The 26,063-nt window shown below is 34.2% G+C and overlaps 1 protein-coding gene and 1 pseudogene across 1 annotated transcript; one reads left to right on the top strand and one right to left on the bottom strand.

Annotated features, from left to right (window-relative positions):
- Positions 1-19,917: 19,917 nt before the first annotated feature.
- Positions 19,918-21,878, bottom strand: LOC120149899 (annotated as a pseudogene).
- A 1,469-nt stretch (positions 21,879-23,347) lies between these two features.
- Positions 23,348-24,505, top strand: LOC120149891 (profilin-2-like). Its single transcript, XM_039162593.1, has 3 exons — positions 23,348-23,521; positions 23,589-23,726; positions 24,241-24,505. The coding sequence occupies exons 1-3, from the start codon at positions 23,390-23,392 to the stop codon at positions 24,373-24,375; spliced, it is 405 nt and encodes a 134-aa protein (XP_039018524.1). The 5' UTR covers positions 23,348-23,389; the 3' UTR covers positions 24,376-24,505.
- The last annotated feature ends 1,558 nt before the right edge of the window (positions 24,506-26,063 follow it).

The raw sequence follows: 26,063 nt of genomic DNA, 5'->3' as shown, positions 1-26,063 counted from the left end.
GCAATGTCAATGACTTTACAACCATTAGTTTCAAATATGACATTGAATCCCTTATCACATAATTGACTAATACTCAAGAGATTATGCTTTAATCCATTCACATATAACACATTTTTAATTTGTATGGAAGAGGTATTACCTATTGTACCTATACCTTCAATGTGACATTTTGAATCATCCCCAAAAGTCACTTCTCCTCCATTTTTGGCGTTAAGCTCTATGAACCGATTTTTGTCCCCGGTCATGTGTCTCGAGCATCCACTATCAAGGTGCCATGAATTTGGATTTGTTTCTCGTGCCTTGTAGCAATGCTCATTTTCCTATAAGCGTAGATTAATTTCTAATTTTTGGTACCCAAATTCTTTTGGGTCCATATTCATTAGTTTCTAAAATCCTTGTCCCCTTTGGTATCAATTTATAAAGGACATCCTTATCTTTAGTAGTAATGAATTCTTTAGGAACCCATATACTCCTAATAATTTTACCATTTAAGGTTCGTTGAGGACTTCTATGATTGTAGCTTCTAAAACTTTTCTTAACAAAGTTGGATTTTGAATTCTCACCTTTTTCAAAACTTTTTGTTTCAACCTTATTAAAAGAAGTTTTAAGATCATCAATCTTCTTTTGATGCCCATCATGAACTTTTGAAAGTAAGTTATACAAATCAGTATTTTTCTTTTCAAAATCATTAATTTTGATTTGCAATTCTTTGATCTTACTTTCAAGCTCATTGTTGGTCTTGGATATAAGACTATTTTTGTTTTTCAATTTTGAAATATCATTTTTGTATTTTGAAAAATAGAGTTTTATAATCCGAAGCCAACCCATTATAATCCTCTAATAACTCATCATAAGATAATTCATCCAAATCGAATGAGTTAGAGGTTACCTTAGAATCTTCCCCGATAACCATCAAGCACAAGTTTGCAACTTCTTGTTCCTTCATCGGAACTAGGGGTGTAAACGAGCAGAGTCGAGCTCGAGTATTGCCGAGCTCGACTCGAACTCGAAAACTTTAAATGTAGGCTCGACTCGAACTCGAAAGATAATATTGAAACTTGACTCGAACTCGAAAAGCCTCGAACTCAAAAAAAAATTGAGTAGCTCGATTGAAACTTGATACTCGAGCTCGATTAAAGCTCGATTTTAAGCTTGATTCAAGCTCGAATTTGAGCTCGATTCAAGCTCGAACTCGATTCAAGCTCGAACTCGATTCAAGCTCGAACTCGAACTCAAATTTGAACCTACAAAAATCTTATATTACATTTAAAATATATAAATAATTTTCTCTTTAATCAACCATCACCAATACATTTTTTATGATAATATAAACTCATTTTAGAAACTTTATAGGATGAATACAAGAGTAGTTATGGTTGTATAACAGGTTCTAAACACATAAGATCAAACATGAGCTCACAGCAGGCACCTATTTACAATCCTCCCTAAAGCAAAACAACAACTTTTGCCATAAAAGTAGTGTTTCAAAACTCAAAATACAAAGGCAAATCTTCCATAGAAAACACAAAATCCAGTAACAAAATATTCCAATCTACCTGTTCATGTACCACAAAACTCAAATTCACAAAAAAAAAAAATAACAGTAACATGTCTAAGCTTCCATACATAGCACCTATAAAAAAGAGTAAAAGACAATAAAAAATAATAAATTATTCTATAAAAAGCATGAAATCATTACAAATATGAAGTAAAAAATTACAAGATTAACAAATTCAAATATTAAAGGTTCGTTTATGATTTCAGGTTCTAAGAAATCATCCCACACCTTTGATCTTTTTGGTCTCTTAAAGGCTTGGAAAGGATTTTCAACCTCAACTTCTTTTGTTGTGCTGTCAACAGTAGGTTCAGAAGCTTCTATATTGCACTCTTCTTTGTTATGTTCATCATCAACATTCACAAAAAACTCTTCAACTCTTGAAACACCAATGGGTGTTGAAGAACTTTGTGGTTCACTATACATATCTGAACATACAAGTGACAATATAAATAAAAAATTAAAGGAATATTTATTTAAAGATAAACAAACTCACCAGAGGGGAAACGTACTATTCGGTCGTGGGAGCCAGGACATGAAAGTATAGTCAAAGTTCGCCAACAGACAGACGCAAGCATTTAGACAAACAATGGGGATGGAATGCTTCGATTCCTCAGTTTTGAAAGCACGGTAGAGTGGGGTTTTCTAATGAACATTTGTATCTTCTTCTAGCTGATCTTAAAACGATTAGCATATTAACTATTGAAAATGAAAATTCGAAATTGCAATAAAAAAAAAACCAGACGGATCATAATGAAAACGAAAGGGAAAGGGGCAAACCTGAGGAATCGAGAAAGGCGTCAATAGAAAAATAAACTCTCTTTTGTCATTTCCCAACACGACCATAAACAATGGCCCTAGCATGTTCTTGGACAGCTCAACAATAATCAATTATTAATTGATTTTTTAGGGTGATGGAGCTCGTTTACACGTTGATAAATGTACAAAGAAACAGCTCACATTTTGATAATAATAATAATAATAATAATAATAATAGGAAAATACATGGCATGACCGAAAAATATTTTGGAAGTACTTAAAGCAAGTTCCATTTTGATTGTTTTATTAAAATAAATTCCCCAAAATAATGTGTTTATATAGCTTGTCAGAAATAGCTCGGGATTTAAGGTTTTCTTGCTTGTTTGCTTCCAACGTTGGAATGAGGTTCAAGAGAATGTTTGTCATTGAGAATAATTCCTTATATTAATCCGAGAGAATAATTTGTTTTGTTTTTTTATTAAATTTCAAATTTTAAAATCTTGTAGTTTTGGTTTAATTGTTATATTTTTTAATTTTGTAATGTGACACGGGAACTTATTTTATGTGATTGCAAATATGAAAATGAATTTAGGTACTAATCAGATTGTTTGAATCAAGTTTGAATAAAGTTATTTTGGATCTAAATTATATCCGATTCAATTGATGTCAAAACGAATTCATTTTTATTTAATTCAAGTTTATAGTAAGTCTGTTTAGGTCTAATCAAATATTGAGTTAAATTAATATCAAATCGATAAATTTTCAGGTCGTGTCAATAACAAATCGACTAGTTTTTTATTAAGGCTAAAATTTAGATCTTCAAGTTAATTTGGTTTAAGATATGAGTCAAATCAAATATATATAATTATTGATATATATTATTGTAAAACAAGTCTCTTATTGTTTATTAATTTTATCATTTAGGTTTAATTTCAACTTTCAATTGTTCAATATTTTGAATTTAATCATTATTTAGGGTTTAGTATTTATAGTTTAGGGTTTAGGATTTAGGATTTAAAGTTCATGTTCAGGGTTTAGGATTTATAGTTTATTAGTTAGGGTTTAGGGTTTATAGTTTATTATTTAGGGTCTAGGGTTTAATGTTTAGGGTTTAGGGTTTTAAGTTTACATTTAGGTTTAAGGTTCATATTTTAGGCCTTAGATTTTAGGGTTTAAGGTTATGGTTTAAGGTTTAGGGTTTAGGGTTTAGGGTTTAATGAAAATGAAATGATTTGTTTAATCATTTTATTAGGATTCTCATGTATAGTTTATGTTATGGGTGAGGCATTATCACCTCGGAATGGAATTCATCAAAAACTTGTAGCCTAATTGATATATGAAACTATCAATTCAATGGTATGGCTTAATGCAGCTGTAGATGACGAACTGCAATGGGTTGAGTGGAGTTGATGACAATTTTGCTATTTGTTTATATGGTAATTCAATTCTGGAAAGTGGGAAGTAAGTTTCTCTTGTATATTTTTATGATGACTCATTAGCCTGTAGGATGAGACTTCTAGTGAGCCTTCTTTTTCCATCATTTTATATTTGATTCAAGTTTAGCTGTGAACCATCAAGTTGTTTTCTATATTTGTAAATTCTTATAAGTCTAATTAAGTCAGTTTAACAAAATTTCAAATACCTGATGTCCTGATCGAAGAAGCCTTGCAGTTATTTACTTTTTTTCATTTCTGATTTAATTGTCGAACACCGACAATATGTAGTTTGTTACTTTGTTGCTAGGCCACTGGTGTGAGCATGCTAAAACTTAGCGGCAAAGCCTTCCTTTTAGCATTTTAAGATCTTTTTGGTCATCCAAAATTTCAAACAATAGATCAGGACAATTGTAAATCCACATTCAATGTGCATATATGTCTTAGTGAAAGGAATGTGATGGCTTAGCGAAAGAAATGTGATGGCTTAGTGAAAGGATAGAGAGTATACTTGTTTTGATATATATATTTTAAATTATTAATATTTAAATTGAATCATATTTTTTTATTATATTATATTTATTATCAAATAAAAAATTAGTTATGAGGCAAGTACAATATAGTATATTTATATTAGAGAGAATCGCCTCAGTGACCAAAAAAAAGTTATAATATACGATTTTAACTAACTTTTTTTGGATTTGCCAAAATGACCAACAAAATCGCAACGCGAAATAAAAATCGCAACGCGATCCCCAGAATCGCAAATCAGTTTCCAGAATCGCAAATCAGTTTCCAAAATCGCAACGCGATTCTTGAAAATCGCGATGCGATAGTACAAATTCGCATTGCGATTTTCCATAATCGCAACGCGAATATGAAAATCGCAACGCGAACACATAAATCGCAACGCGTATCCGTAAATCGCAACGTGTATCCGTAAATCGCAACGCGTATGGGTAAATCGCAATGCGTATCCGTATATCGCAACGCGTATCCGTAAATCGCAACGATAATACATAAAATCGCAACGCGTATCCGTAAATCGCAACGCGATATTTAAAGCGCCATTATAATCGCTACGCGTATTTTATTTTCAAATTACAAAAAGAATATTAAGACAAAATCCCGTAATCGCAACTCATAACCTAAAACCTAAAATCACAACTCAGTCCCATCTCCATCTCTCACTCTCTACGGCGAAGAAATCCGTCCCCATCTCCGAAGATTTCCGTCCCCATCTCCGGCGAAATCCCTCATAACCATTCACGGTCAGAAATCCCTCACAATATTCAGAAATGGAAAATCAACCTCCGAGGGTTAGTTTTTTTAATTATTTTTATTTTGAAATGTTTGCATTATTGTAGGTTTTTCATATTGAAACTGATGATAAGTTTACTGGTCATTTCAATAATAGATTAACCATTTCACTTAGATTTCATTTCGCGTTACGATTCTGTCGTTGCGATTTTCATTTCGCGTTGCTATTCTCTCGTTGCGATTTTCAAGTTAGTATTTGTCTTTGTCTTTGTTCTGTCTTTTGGTTGAAGTAATGCAATCCATTCAAGTTTCAATTTGCAGAAGAGTCGCAACGAGATAAATGAAAATCGCAACGAGAGAATGACAATCGCAACGCGAAATGAAAATCGCAACGAGAGAATCGCAACGCGAAACCAAAATCGCATTGCGATTTTCATTTCGCGTTGCGATTCTCTCGTTGCGATTTTCATTTCGCGTTGCGATTCTCTCGTTGCGATTGTCATCTCGCGTTGCGATTCTCTCGTTGCGATTTTCATTTCAACCAAAAGACAAAACAGTGTTGCAAATTTTAGTTTCAAGAATAAACTACTACTTTTTATGTTTATTGTTTTTGGTATATCTTCACAGTGTAGTTTTTGGTATATCTAACTTGGTATGTTTATTGTTTTTGTAGAAATTTTTTTCGGCTCAATTGACCTTGAGAAATAAAGTCAGCCTGGCCACTACAATTGCAAAGAAGCTTTCACCTGCTCAAAGACAATTGTTTGAGGAAACCTGCTTCGGGCCATGGCTGAGAGTACAGCATCCGGGTGGAGATGCTAATTTGACCCATTTGTGGCTTCAGACCATGACATCAAATCTACCCGACAGTATACAACGTGGTGAGGAAGAGATATGGTTTCATTTTCCACCAGTGTATACTTGCTTTGGGCGGAAGGAGTTCTGCTTAATCACTGGTCTACGATTCGGACACGATGATGTAGGCCGGTACACTCGTCATATCGCCCGCCCATCATGGTTATCCCGGGTTTTTCCGGATGAGTCAATGGAGAAGCCGAACCTACATGTCGACGACCTGAAGAAATTATTTAATAAGAAAGCTGGTTTCACTCGGATGGAAGACGTCGATGTTGTCCGAGTATGCCTTCTACTACTTGTGTATGCCGGCTTTTTAGGCAGAGAGGCCAGACAACCTATTCATCGGGAGCTAATAATATTGGTAGAGGACCTGAATGCATGGAATCTGTTTCCGTGGGGTTCGTATATATGGAAAGCTACCTGGACTAAGTTGTCGTCTGCCTTTGATGACCGCAAAAGTTTGCGGGGCGATGGGTCCAAATACACTTTGTCAGGCTTTGTTTGGGCCTTTAAGGTAAGAATTTCTATATAATGTTTCTAAAATTATAATTAATTATTTAACAATTACTAATTTTGTTATTATATTGTTTGTAGATTTGGATATTCGAGGCTTTCCCCAGCATGCGTACATATGCAATAAAAACGTCAAATGATATTCCCAGGGCTATTTCCTGGAAGAGGAAAACTCTGTTGGATTGGGAAGACTTAATACCATATGCCACAATAAATAATGTAAGTTAACACAAATACTTTCATATAATATATAAACAAGTTATTAATAGTAGACGTTTAACTTTGTTTGAGTTTTTATATTTTAGGAGGCCAACATTCCATTACAAAGACTGACACTCACGGAGGAAGAGCTTGCCACTGATTGGTGGCAAGCTAGTCAGAATTTTTTTGATGGCACGGATGATGAGCAGCATCCACTTCCTCCAATTCGAGAGCCATCACCTCACCTAGAGCCATCACCCGATCGACCCGACTATACATCTCTAGAACGAGAGCCATCACCTATCCCGTCACATCATCGAGCCTCTTCTCCACCATCACCTCATGATAGGCGACCGGCAAAGATGCCACGACTCCTATCTCCCTGTTCTCCACCTCCACCTCAACGGGATGAGTCAAGGGAGTTACGTGATGAGGTCAATGCCTTGCGTGAGGAGATCGGTACTCTACGCGATAACGATGGTGCATGGCGTGTGGAGGTGTCAACTTTACGTGGTGAGGTTGTCGCTCTACGTGAGATGATAGTATCGTTGCAGAATGAGGTTCATACTCTACGCAACGAGGTAAGTTTAAGATTTTCCATATTTAACTTAATGATAAATTTACTCGTAATTTCACTTAGATTAGCCATTTCACTTAGATTGCTTAGTAAATTTATTCGGTTGCTGCCAATTCTACTAAACTGTGTATTCTTTAACACTGTGAAATAGTATTTGTCTTTGTTTTGTCTTTTGGTTGAAAGTAAATTTGTTCGGTTGCTGCCAATTCTGCTAAACTGTATATTCTTTAACACTGTGAAATATATTTGTCTTTGTTTTGTCTTTTGGTTGAAAGTAAATTTGTTCGGTTGCTGCCAATTCTGCTAAACTGTGTATTCTTTAACACTGTGAAATAGTATTTGTCTTTGTTTTGTCTTTTGGTTGAAAGTAAATTTGTTCGGTTGCTGCCAATTCTGCTAAACTGTGTATTCTTTAACACTGTGAAATATATTTGTCTTTGTTTTGTCTTTTGGTTGAAAGTAAATTTGTTCGGTTGCTGCCAATTCTGCTAAACTGTGTATTCTTTAACACTGTGAAATAGTATTTGTCTTTGTTTTGTCTTTTGGTTGAAAGTAAATTTATCCATTCAAGTTTCAATTTGCAGAAGAAGAAATAGTTTACTTTCGCAACACGAAACTTAAAATCGCAACGCGAAACCAAAATCGCAACGCGAAATGAAAATCGCAACGACAGAATCGCAACGCGAAACCAAAATCGCAACGACAAGATCGCAACGCGAAACCAAAATCGCATTGCGATTTTCATTTCGCGTTGCGATTCTTTCGTTGCGATTTTCATTTCGCATTGCGATTCTGTCGTTGCGATTTTCATTTCGCGTTGCGATTTTGGTTTCGCGTTGCGATTTTAAGTTTCGTGTTGCGAAAGTAAACTATTTCTTCTTCTGCAAATTGAAACTTGAATGGATTGCATTACTTCAACCAATAGACAAAACAAAGACAAATACTAACTTCAGGGTATTAGTTTGAAACATATTTTTCTTTGTTATCTGATGCATTTTGTGAACTATGATAGAATAATGACTTGGGTGAATACAATGCAAGTTTGAAACATATTGTCTTTGTTTTCACTGTTTAAATATCATGTCTGTTTATTTACTGATTTTTGTATTTAATTATTTAGCGGCCCGATAGAGTGGATGCTTTACGTCGGGTTATGCTTGCACGACGGAGTTCACGCATCAGACAGCGTGCACGTGCTATTAAGTCTCCGTACACCCCAATAGTGCGAAGACACCGCAAGAAGAAGCCCGACTCGCCTGTCATCCCTCAAGAGTCCACTCCTATCGTTGAAGAGGCCCCCATATCATTCCTCGAGAGTCCCCTCCCACCGTTCAAGAGGCCACTGTCATCATTGAAGAGGTCCCTCCCACCATTCAAGAGCCCGATTCACATGGCGTCATATGTAGGCTTCTTGAGAAACCCTCTGTCGTGCCGGACATGATGGATTCAAGTTGGCTCTCGTATGAGTTACCGGCCAGTACCATACCGGTATCTGAAGAGGAGAGGGAACAACTACCGGACACAATTTTGGATAACACCCTTTGGGCTAAGACCGCAGTTGATTTTTATCTACATGAGCGGAGCAAGGGGTGTTTCACTGACATATGCAAGCTCACCGATGATATCTTTTTGTTGCTTGAACGGCCTTGGTGGGGCGTATTATTAGGGGTCGAAGACAATGGCTATTTCGATGGGGGGGTAAGTCTTATATTTTTCTTATATTTCAATTTGATTAATTTTTTTTAAATTTATGTAAGTCACTAATATATGTCTTTTTTTGTAAAACAGCATATCGATGCGTGGGTGACACGTCTTCTAATAATAAGAAAACTTAAGAAAAATAAAAATATACGATATACAATAATGCCGACGTCTTTTCACGCCGTTCACTTGAAGAATGCACGAGATGAATCATTTGATTTGGGCAATGGACAAGCTAAACTTTATCCTGCATGGTGGGAGGTCGATAAGGTTAGTATTTATTTTAGATTGAGTTTAAAGGTTTTATGAAATAAGTGCGCAAATGAATGAATTATTACTTATGATTGCAGGTGTTTATCCCTGTTTTGGAACGTAAACATTGGATTCTCGTCGAGCTTCAGCTCCCATCCCTTAAGACAATAGTGTATGACAGCATGATAAATTACATATCATTGGCTGATTTAAGAGATGTTATTAAGGGATGGAGCTCTCATTTGGCTAAATTCTTGGATGCGATCAATTATTGGACTCGTTCTGGAAACAAGAAGCCAAAGAAGCTCAATATTACAGTTATTAGAGACGAGACCGCGCCACAACAAACGAGCGGAGCCAGAGGAGATTGTGGTCCTCTCGTATGCTTGGCGTTGGAGCGTTTGACGACGGGAAGCATCAAGTATCTACCTCCCACCGATAGAGATAAAGCTGCAGTAGGCTTGTGGTTTCGGCATTATATGGCTAAATCGATATATACGAGACGCTGCCTACCTGCATCCGCGTTATAAAAATGTCCATAAACAATTGGTAAGTTTATATACTTATAAATGAAAATGTTTGGTTAATTAACTAGAATTCAATAATTTGCGTAGAAAGTGTTGTTTGAACAAATGTTTGGTTTCTGCAGGTTAATCTCAGAAGTGAACTGCGTGAAAATGATGTCGAGCTGCAAAAGTTGATTCAATAGTTTAATTGATTGTTTTTTGATTGTTTAATTGATTTGTAAAAGTTGATTCAATAGTAGATGATCGGAAATAAGAATTATTGCTTATTTTTTGATTGTTTAATTGATTTGTAAAAGATGATTTGTAAAAGTTGATTTGTGTAATTGATGCGAACATAATTCTTATTTGTGCTTGTTTAATTGATTGAAATGTAATGGTTGATTTTGTTGATTTCAATCTGCATTATGTTGAAGGCAAAAATGACTATCGCAATGCGAAATGAAAATCGCAATGCGAAATGAAAATCGCAACGAGAGAATCGCAATGCGAAATGAAAATCGCAATGCGGAAATGAAAATCGCAATGCGTTTATAATTTCGCATTGCGATTATCTCGTTGCGATTTTCATTTCGCATTGCGATTTTCATTTCGCATTGCGATTCTTTCGTTGCGATTTTCATTTCGCATTGCGATTTTCATTTCGCATTGCGATTTTCATTTCGCATTGCGATTTTAATTTCGCATTGCGATTCTGTCGTTGCGATTTTCATTTCGCATTGCGATTTTCATTTCGCATTGCGATTCTCTCGTTGCGATTTTCATTTCCGCATTGCGATTTTCATGTTGGGATTTTCATTTCGCGTTGCGATTGTATTTTCCGTGTTGCGATAGTCAAATGCATGCCTAATAGTGATAACAACTGAATAACAAGAGTTGGTTAAGTCAAAATGGTTGGCCTGAGTCATTAATTCAACTGAAAATGTTAAAAGTTCACACATAAAATCCACATAATACAACGTTTGCATTTAAAAATCACCTAAGTTAACAGTCTCAAAAGGTGAAGCCAATTGTGATTGGGATTTTAAAGATGATTGCCTTTTGCTTGACACCATATGAGCTTTGGATTTTGATGAGGATCCATATTTTGGTAGAGGAAAAGATGATTTTGATGGCACTGGTGATCCACATGTCAACCTTGTATGACCACTTTCCTTGCACCGACTACATGTCGATCTCTTCTTCTCTTCACCCTTAGACGGTATACGATCGTGACTTTTTGGTCGGCCAGGTAGCCTTCTGTCCATGGCTGGTGGCAAAACTGTTTGTAAGTCATCTGGTATGTCCCACTCAGAAGGATGTGGAATAGGGTAGACAATCTCGGCATAAGTCTGTCGATAAACTTCTGTAGTGTAGCAATCCATAGCGTATGCGCTTGAATCATCTTGGTTTAAATGAAGAGCAACTTTTATAACATGGCCACACGGATAACCAGATGTTTGCCATTTCATACAACTACACGTCTTTGCATTTAGATCGACTAGCCCATTTAAGTTATTATCCAGTACTTGAAACAAAGTGTTTGAACATGGTTCAACTCTCCATGACGTTGACTTCACAACACGTTTCGTTATCTTTTTTTCAGTCCATGGTGTAACACGATGTTCCAATGTTCCTGTAAATTTAAATAAACAATACTTAGTAAAATATATAAATATGATAAGTTACGAATTCAAAGAAATAATACCTGCATGGTTTCTTTTCTTGTAGTACCACTGTTGAATAGAGGCTCGAAAAAACTCCATTAACATAGTAATGGGTAATTTCCGGGAATGACGACTTAGAGCGTTGATTGATTCTGCACTATTAGACGTCATGAAACCATATCTTGCTCCAAGTTGATGTACTCTTGACCATCTTTCAAACCCGACATCTTCTAGTGTTTGAGCACACTGAGGCAAAACACGTCTTAAACAATTTATATGCTTATTGAAATCCACTTCCCGATAAGCTTTTACAGCCTTCCAGTATGTCCATTTGTGCTTTTTTATACCAGCAGACCTTGATTTTAGATTTCTATACAAATGAACACCACAAAGTCCATGAAAAGCATCTGGGAAACACCTTCTAACAGCGTTGTCAATTGAGTTTGCCCTATCGGATATGATTGTCAGATTGCTAATAGGACCTATGCAATCCCTAAGATGCCCCATAAACCATGTCCATGAATCAGAGGTTTCAGATTTGCCAACCCCGTAAGCTATTGGCAATATCCCATTGTTAGCATCCATGGCTACTGCTAATAAGTTTACTCCAAGGTATCGACCTTTCAAATGTGCTCCGTCAACTATAATAACTGGGCGCATGCAAGTAATAAACGAACGAATCTACAAAATAATATACACAAGAAATATAATCATTTAAATGTGAAATGCATGTAACTAACAAAAATGAGTCAACAAAATTATATTGATTTACTAACCGTAGCACCAATGGCGATAAACAGCAACTCAAAGCGTCCATCTCTATCTGTTTTGATATGAGTTACCGACCCAGGATTTTTCAGCTTTAAATTGTGACAATAAGCCTGCAGTTGGGCAAACGATGCTTCTGGCGACCCCCTCAACAATTCCAAGGCATAACATTTGGCTCTCCAAGCTTGAGAATATGATATACTAATCTTGAACCGAGCATTCATGTCAGTCATAATTTCATGTCCCCGATATACCCTGCCATTCAAAAACATTAACTCAGCCAGAAAACCACCCAACACCTTTTTGTTTGCCTGTCTATGGTGAGGAAAAACTTGGGTTCTTGAACATGTATGTTTATCAATAAAAGTCCTAACTTGAAACATTTTGCAATCTTTTATTCTCTTTGCAATCATACGCCACGTACAGTTTTTGTCAATCATACACCTTGTTTCGAAACGATCTTTGCTTGATTTGTTAACTTTTAGTTGATAGCCATCTTCCACACATTTCGTATATAAAGCTATCTTCAAGTCTTCCTTTGTATCAAAACAATCATCTTTCTTGATACGAATAACTTTTGTGTAACAATCAACTGCTTTCTTTATCAACTCTTCTTCCGGTATCTGAAGTAATTCTGGCATATTCCAGTTATACGCCCGTGGCATTTTCTTTTCTTCGGGGACTTTTTCTTCTTCTTTTTCTTCTTCAGGATTATATGAATTACAGAATGGATGTTCAACATGTTCATTCACAGTCGTAACTTCCTCCTCATTATCATCAACATTACATTCTTCGGCAACGGCTGTTTCATCATCAAAATTCGGGTATTGACCAATATCAATATCATTACACGCATGGTCTGTTTCTTCTTCTGAAACATCATCAAAATCCGTGTATTGACCAATATCAAAGTCCGGATATTGACCAAGACCAAATTTCGAATACTGACTAGTACTCACAATTTTTTCTGTTGGCTCATCATCGTCTAACTGGTCAATACGAAAACCGGAATTTGGTGCTGAAAGTTGATTGGGATTTGGATTAGAGAAAGGTTGTGGGTTTTGAGAAAAACTTAGTTGATTACTACCCGCTACTGACCCAACAATACTACTTCTAGGTTCAACAACATACAATGTAACATCATCTTGTGAAACACTAATGTAAGCAATGAATCGTTCAACATCTTCATTGTCGGTTAACAAATAAACTTTACCATTTCTCTGATAAGATAGCCTAAATCCACTTAGGGGCTCTAAATTCAATTTATTTGAAACACGTAGCATTAGAGTTTCATAAGTTAACTTTTGTAAAGACAATTTTAGTTGAAGATTCATGGGTAAAGGCATATATTGTAAAACACCATGAACATTATCCCATGACCCTCCAAAACACAAATCTATCCAAACATGATCAACATTAGATGATTTCATGGTTGTAAATTAATTTACTAAACAGACGAGCTGCGAAACTAAAACCTGTTGCCGGATTGGGAAGGATGTCGTTGGATATAGGAACGGATGTCGCCGGAGAGAGTGATAGATGGAGATGGAATGAGTTGCGATTTAGGGATTTAGTTTATGATTTCAGTGTTATATACCCAAAATTTAAGTGTTGTGATTTACAGATTCTCGTTGCGATTTACGGATTATCGTTGCGATTTACAGATTCTCGTTGCGATTTACGGATTATCGTTGCGATTTACGGATACGCGTTGCGATTTACGGATTATCGTTGCGATTTACGGATACGCGTTGCGATTTACGGATACGTATTGCGATTTACGGATACGCGTTGCGATTTACGGATACGCGTTGCGATATACGGATACGCATTGCGATTTACCCATACGCGTTGCGATTTACGGATACACGTTGCGATTTACGGATACGCGTTGCGATTTATGTGTTCGCGTTGCGATTTTCATATTCGCGTTGCGATTATGGAAAATCGCAATGCGAATTTGTACTATCGCATCGCGATTTTCAAGAATCGCGTTGCGATTTTGGAAACTGATTTGCGATTCTGGGGATCGCGTTGCGATTTTTATTTCGCGTTGCGATTTTGTTGGTCATTTTGGCAAATCCAAAAAAAGTTGGTTAAAATCGTATATTATAACTTTTTTTTGGTCACTGAGGCGATTCTCTCTTTATATTAAATGCTCAAACCCTTGATATTTATGATATTTGAACTCGAAACCTCAAAATATAACAATAATTTAAAAAATTAGTTATTACAAATATTATCATTAGAAATATATTAAATATTTGTCATTAGATAAATAATTTTTTTATTAATTTAAAATAAATATAAGAAAATTTATTCAAAAATAATTTTTAATCATTTTTAATTCAAGAATATTTATTCATCAATAATGTATTTTTAATATATTTTTAATAATGTAATTTTAAAAAATCTAAAATTATAATATAACATTTTTTTTCGAGCTGCTCACGAGCTTTTCGAGTCGAGTATCGAGTAGCTCGTTTCGGCTCGTTAAGAACTCGAGTCGAGTTCGAGCTCGAGTCGAGTTCGAGCTCGAGTCGAGTTCGAGCTCGAGTCGAGTCTATTCGATCCGAGTATTTATCGAGCCAAGATCGAGTCGATATCGAGTAGCTCGCGATCTGTCTCGTCTCATTTACAGCCCTAATCGGAACCTTCTTCATCGCTCCATGTAGCTACATGAGCCTTGTGCTTCTTTTTAGATTGACCCTTTTTCTTCAATTATGGGCAATCATATTTGACATGGCCCGGCTTTTTGCATTCGTAACAAATAATCGGGTCTTTCTCATTCGATTCAGTTTTGAAGCCTTCACGACGTTTGAATTTTCTTCCTCGGTTGGGCATCATCAACTTTCTGAATCGTTTGACAAATAATGGCATTTCCTCATCATCGTCATCTTCATTCGAATCACTTTCATATTTTGTGGATTTGAGAGCAACTCCAATATTTTTCTTCTTCTCCTTCTCCTTTGGTGTCTCGTCAATCTTATCGAGGTCCACCTTATCTTCAAGCACCATTTCATGAGTGAGGAGGGAAACGATTAATTCTTCAAGAGTTAAAGACGTTAGGTCCTTAGACTCGATGATTGCCGTCTTCTTTGATTGCCATGATTTTGGAAGGGAGTAAACTAACTTCCTCACAAGCTTTTCATTTGAAATGATCTCTCCATATGATTTGAGACCACTGACAATCATTGAGAATCTATCTTTCATAGCTTTGATATCTTCGTTTGGTTTCATCATGAAATTTTCATAGCTATGCGTTAGAATACTAATTTTAGATTTCTTTACCTCATCGGTACCTTCATGAGTTACTTGAAGTTTGTCCCATATTTCTTTGGCGGTTGTACAAGATGAAACTCTTCCGTATTCATCTGGTCCAAGAGCACAAAATATGATATGGATGACTTTGGAGTTGAGCTGGGAAATTTGTGTATCTCATTCACTCCACAATCTTGGATGAGTGACAGGCTTGATGTATCCTTCTTCTACGACATTCCATGCTCCCATGTCACTTGCTTGAATGAAGTACATCATCATATTTTTCTAATAGGTATAGTTAGCCCCCATTAAAGAAAAGAGGCTTGTTGACGGGCATCGAATCGAGATCGGAGTCGAAGTTTGAAGTAGAGGCCATTGATGACTTTGATTATCGATGTAACTCTTCTCGAATCGACTCAAAAGGCGATTAAACCTTCAAATGAGTTAGGTCTTCATCTAGTCGTCCAAACCAACAACCAAATCCACCTCCAAATCCTAATCTCGTTGATCATAATATGACAATCCAAAACTCGTGTTTCAATCATCCTGATGTTTCGATATAACAAATTAAATTAAAAGAATTTTAATTTTGAAAAAGATTTTTCTAAGCATATTCAATATATTAATCGAATATCAAAATATTACTCAAAATATTTCAAAGTTTATTTTAAATCCTTACTAAAGTGTAAAATTAATTTTTAATAATAAAATAATTTTAAAACAATTTTACAAAGTATTTCGAACCGTTTCAAAGTCAAAAATTATAGTTTGTCCAGAGGGAACCGATTCCCCCCCAAGGGGGTACCGATTCCCCCTGAATGGTTTTGCTCCGAGGAATTCCAGTATGCTCGGAGGGAACCGATCCCCCCAGGGGGTATCGATTCCCCCCATTGTTCAACGTTCAAATATTTGAATTTTACACTTAGGGAACCGATTCCCCATGAGGGGTACCGATTCCCCCCACGCTCCAAGCTGTTGTATTAATTGTTTTCACACTTAAACGACTCCAAAAACTTCATTAATGATCCCCAACGTTCAGAAGTGATTCAAGGTGTATTTAAGCAAGCTTAGAAGCCATTGATCAATAACAAGAAGCATCAAGCAACTAGAATCAAGAGAGAATCAAAGAGAAAGCATCAAACCTCAAGTTTGAGCATTTCAAGCCTATTTTTCATTAAATATTCATTTTGCTTTCAAGAACACTTATTGTACTCAATTGTATTTATTCTTGAGTGTTCTTTCTTTGTTCTAAAATTGTACAAACATATTTGCCTTGTGAGGTTTTTCTTGTAAGTTTGCAAATTTGTAATATTCTCTTTGAGAAAAGAGTGTTCTCAATAATTGTGATATATTCTTGAGGGAGTTGTAAGGTTATCTCTTTGGCCTCAAAAGAAAGAATAAATTCGTGAATTTGTTAGAAAATCCTTAGTGTGGATTGCTAAGGTAGTGGACGTAGACTTTGGTTGATAAAGTCGAACCACTCTAAATCGTTGTGCAATTACTTTTAATTTTCTGTAAAAGATTCCACAAAATTTTAATTGTCAATTCACCCCCACTTAACCGATTCCGTCAATCGATTAACTCAACAAACCCATAAAATATCCATCCTAGAATTTAACTAATACAACTTCAATGACTTTGTTAGCGTAATTATCAACATTTTAAGTTATCACCTTTCGTTTTATATTCTATTTTATTTATCGGCTTGACATTTGGAAAAAGAAGAAGAAAAGAACTTAAACCGACACAACACATCATGTAGATACCGACACTAATTTAAAACATCAAACCTACGAAAAGACATTTTGTCTCTTTCAAGAATATAAAAGATGTACATTATCTTTAAGAATAAAATAATATTAAACTTACCGTTTTTAATAAGATTCTTCATTTTGTTTTCCATATATGGGTTGGTTCACATGTTTAAGGGATTCCTATTTCTCATTTGGATCTTCTTGGCCGAAAGAAGCACAAACACCAACCCACCGTATTAAACAAATTTATCAAACCTCGAATTATAACAACCTTCTTCTACATTTACTCATTAAATTTTAATTTACTATTTTTTTTCAAATTTTAAATGAAAAACTAAAAGATAACATAATATTTATGTATGCCGATGTAAACTGTTCCTTTATTAATATATTATATACATGTCATCAACATCATTTTTTTATCTTATTTCTCCATAATAACGTTTTATAGTTACTTCCCGTGACATTAAAATCACCATTATTTAGTATTTTTTTCGACTCAAAACATTGTTGAGTTCATCTCATCATCTCTCACTATTCTATTTATTTAATTTTTTCATTTCTAAAATCACTTTAAAAGTTGAGAAATTCAACTCAAACTTAAAAACTTATAAAATCTTAAACCAGTAGGATATACAATATCCATCATACAACCATCGCATAATCAAAATATGTAGCTCGTTTTCTCATTCTCCGCCTCTCAGTTGTTGAGATATAGAAAAAGATGTTTCATCGTCGATAAATCAAAGGGAATTTGAAATCATTTTTTTTAAAAAATAAAAATGGGACTATCTTATGATTTTTAAAAGAAATATATTTAGCCATAACACTATTAAGTATTTAATAATGGAGTGAGTAAAATAAGAGCAAATCAAAAGTTTTAGTGAGTAAATTAAACAAAAAATAAACTTTGATGATCAAAATAGGAGTGAGAATAAAATTAAATGATAAATTTCACAATTCACCCTTGTTATTATAATTTAATGAATTTATATAAAAAAATGGAGATAACATGTTAAAATGACTAAAGCATGGAAAATTAATTTTCAATCTAATTTGAGGAGAATTTGCAACCATAGTATGTGTTAGTCAACTTACAGCATCCACAGTCTATTGCTTCTTGTTAGGCAAGATTATTTGAAAGTCTCATGGATTTGGTTTCTTGATTTTGTCTTTCCATAATAGAGGACTGAGACTTTTGAATTTTGATCCTTCATTTTCAATGTTTTGCATGTTCATCTAGGGAAGAATAATGGAATTATCTTTACTGGAATCATAATGAATCGAATATTTAAAACTTTTAAAATATTTAAATTTAAAATTACAAATATATTCTAAATTGGTTTTTAATTTATAAATTATGGGAGTATTATTAATCGAATCTTAATTTGGTCCCTAGTTTGCGATAAGATTTGTTTATAAGAAATATCTTTGAGGAAGGCAATATAATGGGCGGCTCCACGTATTGCTTAAGCACTAAAGCAAAGCATGTGAAGTATATAATTCCTTGCTTGCGCTTGCCTATGAATCTTTTAAAGTTGCCTTCTTTCTAAAGATTTTGAAGGCAACAAAGTAGGTATAGAGAAGCTCTTTATTTTAAAGCTGAAAGACTGAAGGGAATGATTGCCTTTTGTGGAACCAATTGTCTAAAACACAAATGTAACCCTTTTATCCTTTTCATTATCATATGTCAAGTGCCGTGCTGATCCTCTCACAATTTCTGATTCCAATTTCATTTGCTTTAATTAAAAAGTTTATGTTGGAGACTTCAATGGTTAGAGGGAATATTGTTTTTTCTTAAAGTCAGGGGTTCGAACAGTTGAGTTTGCAGGGTTCGTACGCATTTATCAATTATTAATAAAGATTTTGAACGGATGCTAACTAAAAAAAGTTTATGTTGTGATTCAGTTGGTGAAAATGTAAATAGAAAAAAGGAAAAAGGAATCAATGGTTGATGTGGAGGTTATTGGATCAATTCAACTAGGTTTATTATATTCATACAACTATATATATGTATCTAGGATTTTAGGAGTTTATATACTCTCGAGGCACTCTCATATAATACTCTTGTAATTTATTATCGATTATAATGAAATTTTATTCCCCTGTCAGTGTTTTACTTTCTTTTTAAAGATTTTTCACGTAAATATATGCTTTGGAAATTAAATTGTGGACTAGACATTTTGGGCCAATACCCATGTTATTGTTAATAACATCGTCTCTCATGATCAGCTTTCAGCCCAACATCTAGTTTTTTCGAGCATTTATATGTAATTTTAGAATTATTAATTCTAACTCGAATTTAAAAGTTTGATTGTTCAGTTCAAATTTAATTTTATATTGATTTGATCATTAAAGTTTAAAAATATGGTTTCAATTTAAATTAATTATAACTTCAAATGATCTAAATAATTAATATAATGTGATAGGAAACCGAAATGATTCTAGTATGTATATATACATATATATATTTATAGTCTTTATCAATCAAATTAGCCGCAGGAGCAAAATAACACTGTTTTACACGTGCATGCAAAGTTCAAATATTAAAACACAAGCTGCTTTTGAGTAGGGTTAAACAATAAAAATCAATTAATCAAAAATTGATTTGAATGGTAATATTTAAATGAATTAGAAAATCGTCGACTTTCTGCTCTGTTAGCTAATAAAAACAAATATCAGTTGGTTTGTTAAAATGGTGTAACAGCATAGGTGAGCTGGCGTAACCAACTAGATTTTCTAGCAATTCATTTGTAAAAGGATAAATATAGGTTTCTATGAAATGAAAAAAGTAGTGCATTTTGTGATGTTTACAAGCAAAGTTTAACATTGAAAATTATCACTGATTGTCACTGCAGTAAAAAGGTGAAATTATCATTGAAATTTTGCAGGCTTTATTTTGATTGAGAAGATGAATCTTGTTCATCGTGGCAAAGCTCCTTAGTTTTCTCGAGAAAAACAGACAAGCGTCCATGCTAAGATCGATGGCGGCCGAGAGGGCAATAAACAATACGACATCGGCCATGCACGTAACATGTTGTATCCCAACTTGTACCATAGGCTTACTAACTTTGCCTTCACCTTCGACCGTCGAACCCATAACAAATCTATTAACTGGTGGCATTAACGTCCTCAGCGTCGAAGAATTTGGTTTCGAAACTTTCCTATCTATACAAAACAAGACACCCATTTTCACACTTATTGTGGCTTCGGCAATAGGGATGTCATTGCTTGGTCCATCCTCGGTGACGAGCTCGAATATATAGCCTAAGCTGTCAATGAGACCCCTTTCTCGCCATGCCTCGAGATGATCCCATGGTTTCTAACTACTGACGGAGAAGCCATGAGGGCGGAGTATTAGCCATGAGCCGGGATTCGACCTCGAAACTCGATCGGTCCCAGGGGAGGGTACGAATGGAGTGATCACTGAGGCAGCCGCAACAGGAGAATCTGATAGATCGTATATCATTACCATCCATTCTTTCCTTTCCCCGCCTTGCTTTTCCTTTTATCCGGATAATGTTCTCATACATCCTATGTTCTTGTTGGAAAAATCTAGTGGGAGAGATCTGATTTCACCATTGACAATTAGATAAACAAAAGTAATAATATATATATTTTTGGTTTAACCGCTTATATCCGATCAATTAATCGAACAAAACTATATATTAATACATTATAAAAATGAATGGTTAAAAAGGGGTCAATTTATGGTTTTGTCCCCTCCACTATGATTTTGAGCACATGGAAGAGAATCCGTGATTGTTTCGGTCAATGGCTACAAGAGATTAACTAATTTCATCAATAACCATTAGTATGAAATGGACAAATTTTGATTGTAATCCCTCTACTATATTTAACTTCAGGATTTAATCTTTATAGTTTCACATCAAATATTTCTCTAAAAAACACTCATTCTGACACAAAAATATATATTAGCATGATGAGTTAGAATGGATGTTTTTAAGAGAAAAACTGAAATCAACAATTTTATCGAAATAATTTTCGGTGTTAACTAATTAGACTGACAAATTATATTATGAAAGGAAAATATCAAATTATGCCAATTAAAGTACATGGACTAGATTCTAAATTTGCATAGTGGAAGGACTAAAATAACAATTTTATCTAAATTTCCATGAGAAGTCACTAAAATGCATCACGCTGATATTGCAAAAGGAAACGGAGGAACTTAGTCACTTACCGGGATCTTGAACGGTCGGCGCTAAACTTGCAACTGAAAACCGATTGTCTTATGTTGCCTTGGATTTGAAACTCGACTGGGCTACATTCTGGTTCTCCACCAAACTGGAAAACGAACCGGGGATCGGGTTCGGCTCTGACCGTTAAGTGAAGCTTAGCGGTGGGTTTTTCCGGACGGTGGCCGAGTTTCATCCACCCATCTTGGAACACCGCCGGTCTGGCTTGCGACACCCCCAAGTCGATACTAAACTGAACCGAACCCACCAGCTTCCCACTGCTGACACCGCAGGTTCGACCCATGCGTCCAGTGTAGACTTCCACGCACAGCGTCACGGGCTGGCCGGAGATACAGCATAGTGTCAGCGCGTCGAGGTGAAAACCTGTGGGGGAGGTGGATGATTCGAGTGTAGAATCACCGGCGCCTTTGCTGAGAGGCAACAAAGCAGTTTGAGACTGAAAGCTCCCGATTCTCACCTTGCAGAAACACGGTGCCTTCGTCGGATAAACGCCGGCGCCGGGATGTTTTATCTGATGCGGGAGTTTCAAAGCTAATGATTCGACGATCAAATGAACGAATGGGCATGGATCCATCGTATTAATCTGGTTTTTCTCGATGGGAACTCGAAATGAAGGTGGTTGACTTGAAAAACTATTGAATTCTTGAAGCTGGTTCCAATGGAGGCAGTGAATCCATTGTTAGTAAAGAATTCCCAGTGTTTCTTGGTGTTTATATTAGCTGTTATTGGCTATGAAATCTACAGAAAAATAAGCTACAGCCTAAAAAAGCTTAATATGGCAATACACAAAAGGAAAGAAGCTTAATTAGGTAATTATCGATTTTTTAATGTTAAATTAATCTTTAAATTATTTTTAATGTTTAATACTTTTTTTAAATTTTTAACTTGTAAATTATGATGGATTAAGATATTATTTTATAAAAAATCACTAAATGTAGAAAATATGATTATAAACAAAATTAGTTAAACAATATTTTTGAAAAATATGAACTCATATTACTATAATCACCATTAATACTGACATAAAAATAAATATAAAGATAGCAATATATTAACAACTAATTGTATAATAATTTAAATGCTATCTATCTGGAGTGATCGTAAATATGTATTAATACAAGAACAATAATTAAAAGATTAAAATCAATATATATTAACTAGATAATCAAATAATCATTAACTAAAAAAAATCAAATTTAATCTTAAAAATACAATACAAAGTTTAAGAAAATTTAATGGGCAAATACATATTAATATAAGAGAATAATACAATATTCTTAATGGTTGGTTTTAATGGGCAAATTATTGAGAAATCTAATTACAAAAATTATTATACTAATTAGTTAATATAATTGTAATTTAATGTTACATAACAAGTAAATATCTAAAATAGTCACAATCTTTACATTCTAAAATCAAAGATAATATTGTCATGTTAAAAAAATAAAAATAATATCAAAGATAATATAAAATATATATTTGAGTACTAAATGTGGGACCATGACAGTTGGGAGGATATGCTGAGCTGGACTTGAGGTGGCAGAAATTTCGTCTTCTTTCATTCCTTTTTCCAACTCCACGTATCATATGAGACTGTTGACGTGGCATATCTGGCGCTTCATCATCTTCATCCCGACCTATCATACACTTGATATATACCAAATTGTTGGATCAATTGGCACGTGCTTATTCCAACTTAATTAATTAATGTCTCGAGTTTGTGATTTAGAAATATTAAATACTTGACAGAAGAGTTAAAAGAACATATATTGTACTCCCAAGAAGAGAAATTGAATCTTACAGATTATATGGAGTGGCAACCATGAACATGAAAGTATATGGATTAAATCTTAAATTTCAGCACTGTACTAGAGGGATCAAAACCCGAATTATACTGAAAATAAGCATGCAAAGGAGGGTTACTAAAATAAAGGAGGACGTGCATGGCAGCAATGAAAAGTTGCAAAACATACGGCTTAAGATAAATCACTTCCCTTGCCTTATTCATCGCTTTCCTTATTTATCTTCCCCTTTTCGCCTTTATCAAGCTCCAAATCTCCCCCATCATTTCTTGGTAAACCGGCAACAAATACGAAAAATAAAAAAAATGTCGTGGCAAAGCTACGTAGATCAGCACTTGATGTGTGAAATCGAGGGGCAACAAGGCCAACACCTTTCTGCCGCCGCCATCGTTGGCCATGATGGCAGTGTCTGGGCTAAGAGTTCTAACTTCCCTGAGGTACTGTTGTTTTCCCCATATTTGATCTGAATTTTCTTTATCGATTCCTTTGCTATGTTTTTTGCAGTTGAAGGCTAATGAGGTGTCGGACATAATGAAAGATTTGGATGAACCAGGCCACCTTGCTCCTACGGGATTACACCTTGGTGGCTCAAAGTATATGGTGATCCAGGGTGAGCCCGGTGCTGTCATTCGTGGTAAAAAGGTGATATGCTTTAAAACGAACTAACACATTTATTGCAACTTCACCGGATCTCATAACTTAACCAAACCTCTAAAATTCCTAAAATATCCTAAACTCCGTATCCTTCGAATAGAGATAGTTTCTTGACAAGATTACTAATAAATTTTTTTAATCCGACAGAATAAATCTATTATCTGACAATCATATTTATTTAATTCTATCAACCAACCTATAGATAGACATCATCATCCTAAACCTAACATCAACATCAATAATCAATATATAAATCAACATACAAGTTGAAGGAAAAAAAACTCTTTTTGACCTTTTTTTGATAGTATTCATTTTCTTCAATCTAATTATACCACTGACAACAATTTTCTGTCCAAATCAAAACAAATGAACTGTCAAAACTAACGCAATTGTTTTTTATCAACATTATTAATGTTACATTTAGCCCCCATATTGTTATTAACGTTACATTTAGTCCAAATCATGAACATGGTTGCAATTGTGTATATTTGGATGTGTGAAGGGACCAGGAGGGATAACAATTAAGAAAACAGGACAAGCTCTTGTGCTTGGCATATACGAAGAGCCGGTGACTCCGGGACAATGCAACATGGCCGTCGAGAGGTTGGGTGATTATCTCGCCGAGCAGGGCATGTAGTCCACTTGTCTTCCTAATTAAATGCACTTTTATTTTTATGCTTTGGGTTCCCATGGAATTTGCCTCTGCTTCTTCCATTGACACATTTATATTTATTTGGTTAAATAAAAGAATTTAATTAATTCCTAAACTGTTTTGTCAAGATCATCCTTATCTTAAAATTTTATCATAAATTCATAATCATAGTAAAGAAATGAGAAGGTGGAGACATATAAACACTAAGTCAAAAAAATTACTCATTATTAATTATCATTTAGGTTAATAGGATGAGGTGTTAAGTCTCTTAAATGAAGTTGGAAATTCGAACTTTACGGCTTGACGTTATGAATATAGGAAATTGAATTCCATAATAAGTCTATGTAATATAAATTCAAATTAATTAATCAATGAATCTAGTATTATAATTTGATATTAATTCTAGAAATTATCCTTCAACATTCAAATATTGCATCAATTAAATCTCTTTTCTAATTCATTTTCATTATTATCATATTCGTCATTATATTTCACCATTCAACCTTCAACAATTATCATTATTATTATAAATTAGTAATGAACACTAAAGATGTTGTTTTTTCATTGTTGTCACATTAGTACCATTAATAATCATATTGATATTATAATGATAAACAATATTTCGTTGGTTAAAAGACCACGTTATATAATTAGAATAAGTAAGATGTTAAATTAATATAATAAAAATTGAAAAATAATATTAATAATTTAAGGCTTAAGGGCTACTTTTGCTCCAGTAGCAGTCCTAATTTATTATGTCTCCCTTATATATTTTCATATCAACTTAGCCTTGAGAATTTGTTTAAGGGCATCATCTTAGCCCACGAATTCTGTTGACCGTTTTGACTAATAAAACGTAACGTGAGTCTTTTATGTATGTGAATTAAGAGATTTAATATATATTAGATGCAACAATTTAAAAAAATCTCAAAAATTTATTTTTATTTCAGTGAGATTAGAGGATTAAGTTAAAATTTTGGGGATTTTTTCTAATCGTTGTGTTTAGTAAATATTTTAAATATTTTATTATTTATTTTTAATAAATATCACCTTATCATTAAGTTATATCTGCAATATTGGTTGAAGTGTAAATTGTTGACATCCACATACACAAAAAACTAACGGTTCTGTTAGTCAAAACTGGCATCGAAAACTAGGATGATACCTCTAAACAGCTTCAAGAGTTATATTGATACGAAAATATTATAGGAGCAAAAATGAAAAATTTAATCAACTACATAATAAAAGTAGCCCTGAAACCATAATTTAATACTATTATTAAAAAGATAAAAGTATCCCTTAAACCTTTAATATTTAAAAGTTTATTTATAAATTAAAGTTTAATTGGTAATATATATTCAAACTAATATATTATCATATGAATTTCAATTTATTAAACAAATAAACAAGTAATAAAATAAAGACTCAAAAGTACATGAAACCCCCCAATTTTAAAAAGAATTAATAAAATTTATAAATTTTTTTTACACTCAATTGAATCCTCAAATAAAAAATTAAACTCTTGAATTAAAAAAATTAAATATTTTGATTAATATTAACATCTAAATCTTAATAATTTTTCTAAAATATTACTGTGGTACCCGTAAGCCCAAAAACACTTCAAAACGTTTGAGGTACCGCAACGGCAGTGTCGTTTTACGATTCAGCAGTCT

Source organism: Hibiscus syriacus, unplaced genomic scaffold, assembly GCF_006381635.1.
Source record: "Hibiscus syriacus cultivar Baekdansim isolate YM2019G1 unplaced genomic scaffold, ASM638163v2 tig00111013_pilon, whole genome shotgun sequence".
In the NCBI taxonomy this organism is placed as follows: Eukaryota; Viridiplantae; Streptophyta; class Magnoliopsida; order Malvales; family Malvaceae; genus Hibiscus; species Hibiscus syriacus.
This window is presented reverse-complemented; position numbering and strand designations above follow the sequence as displayed.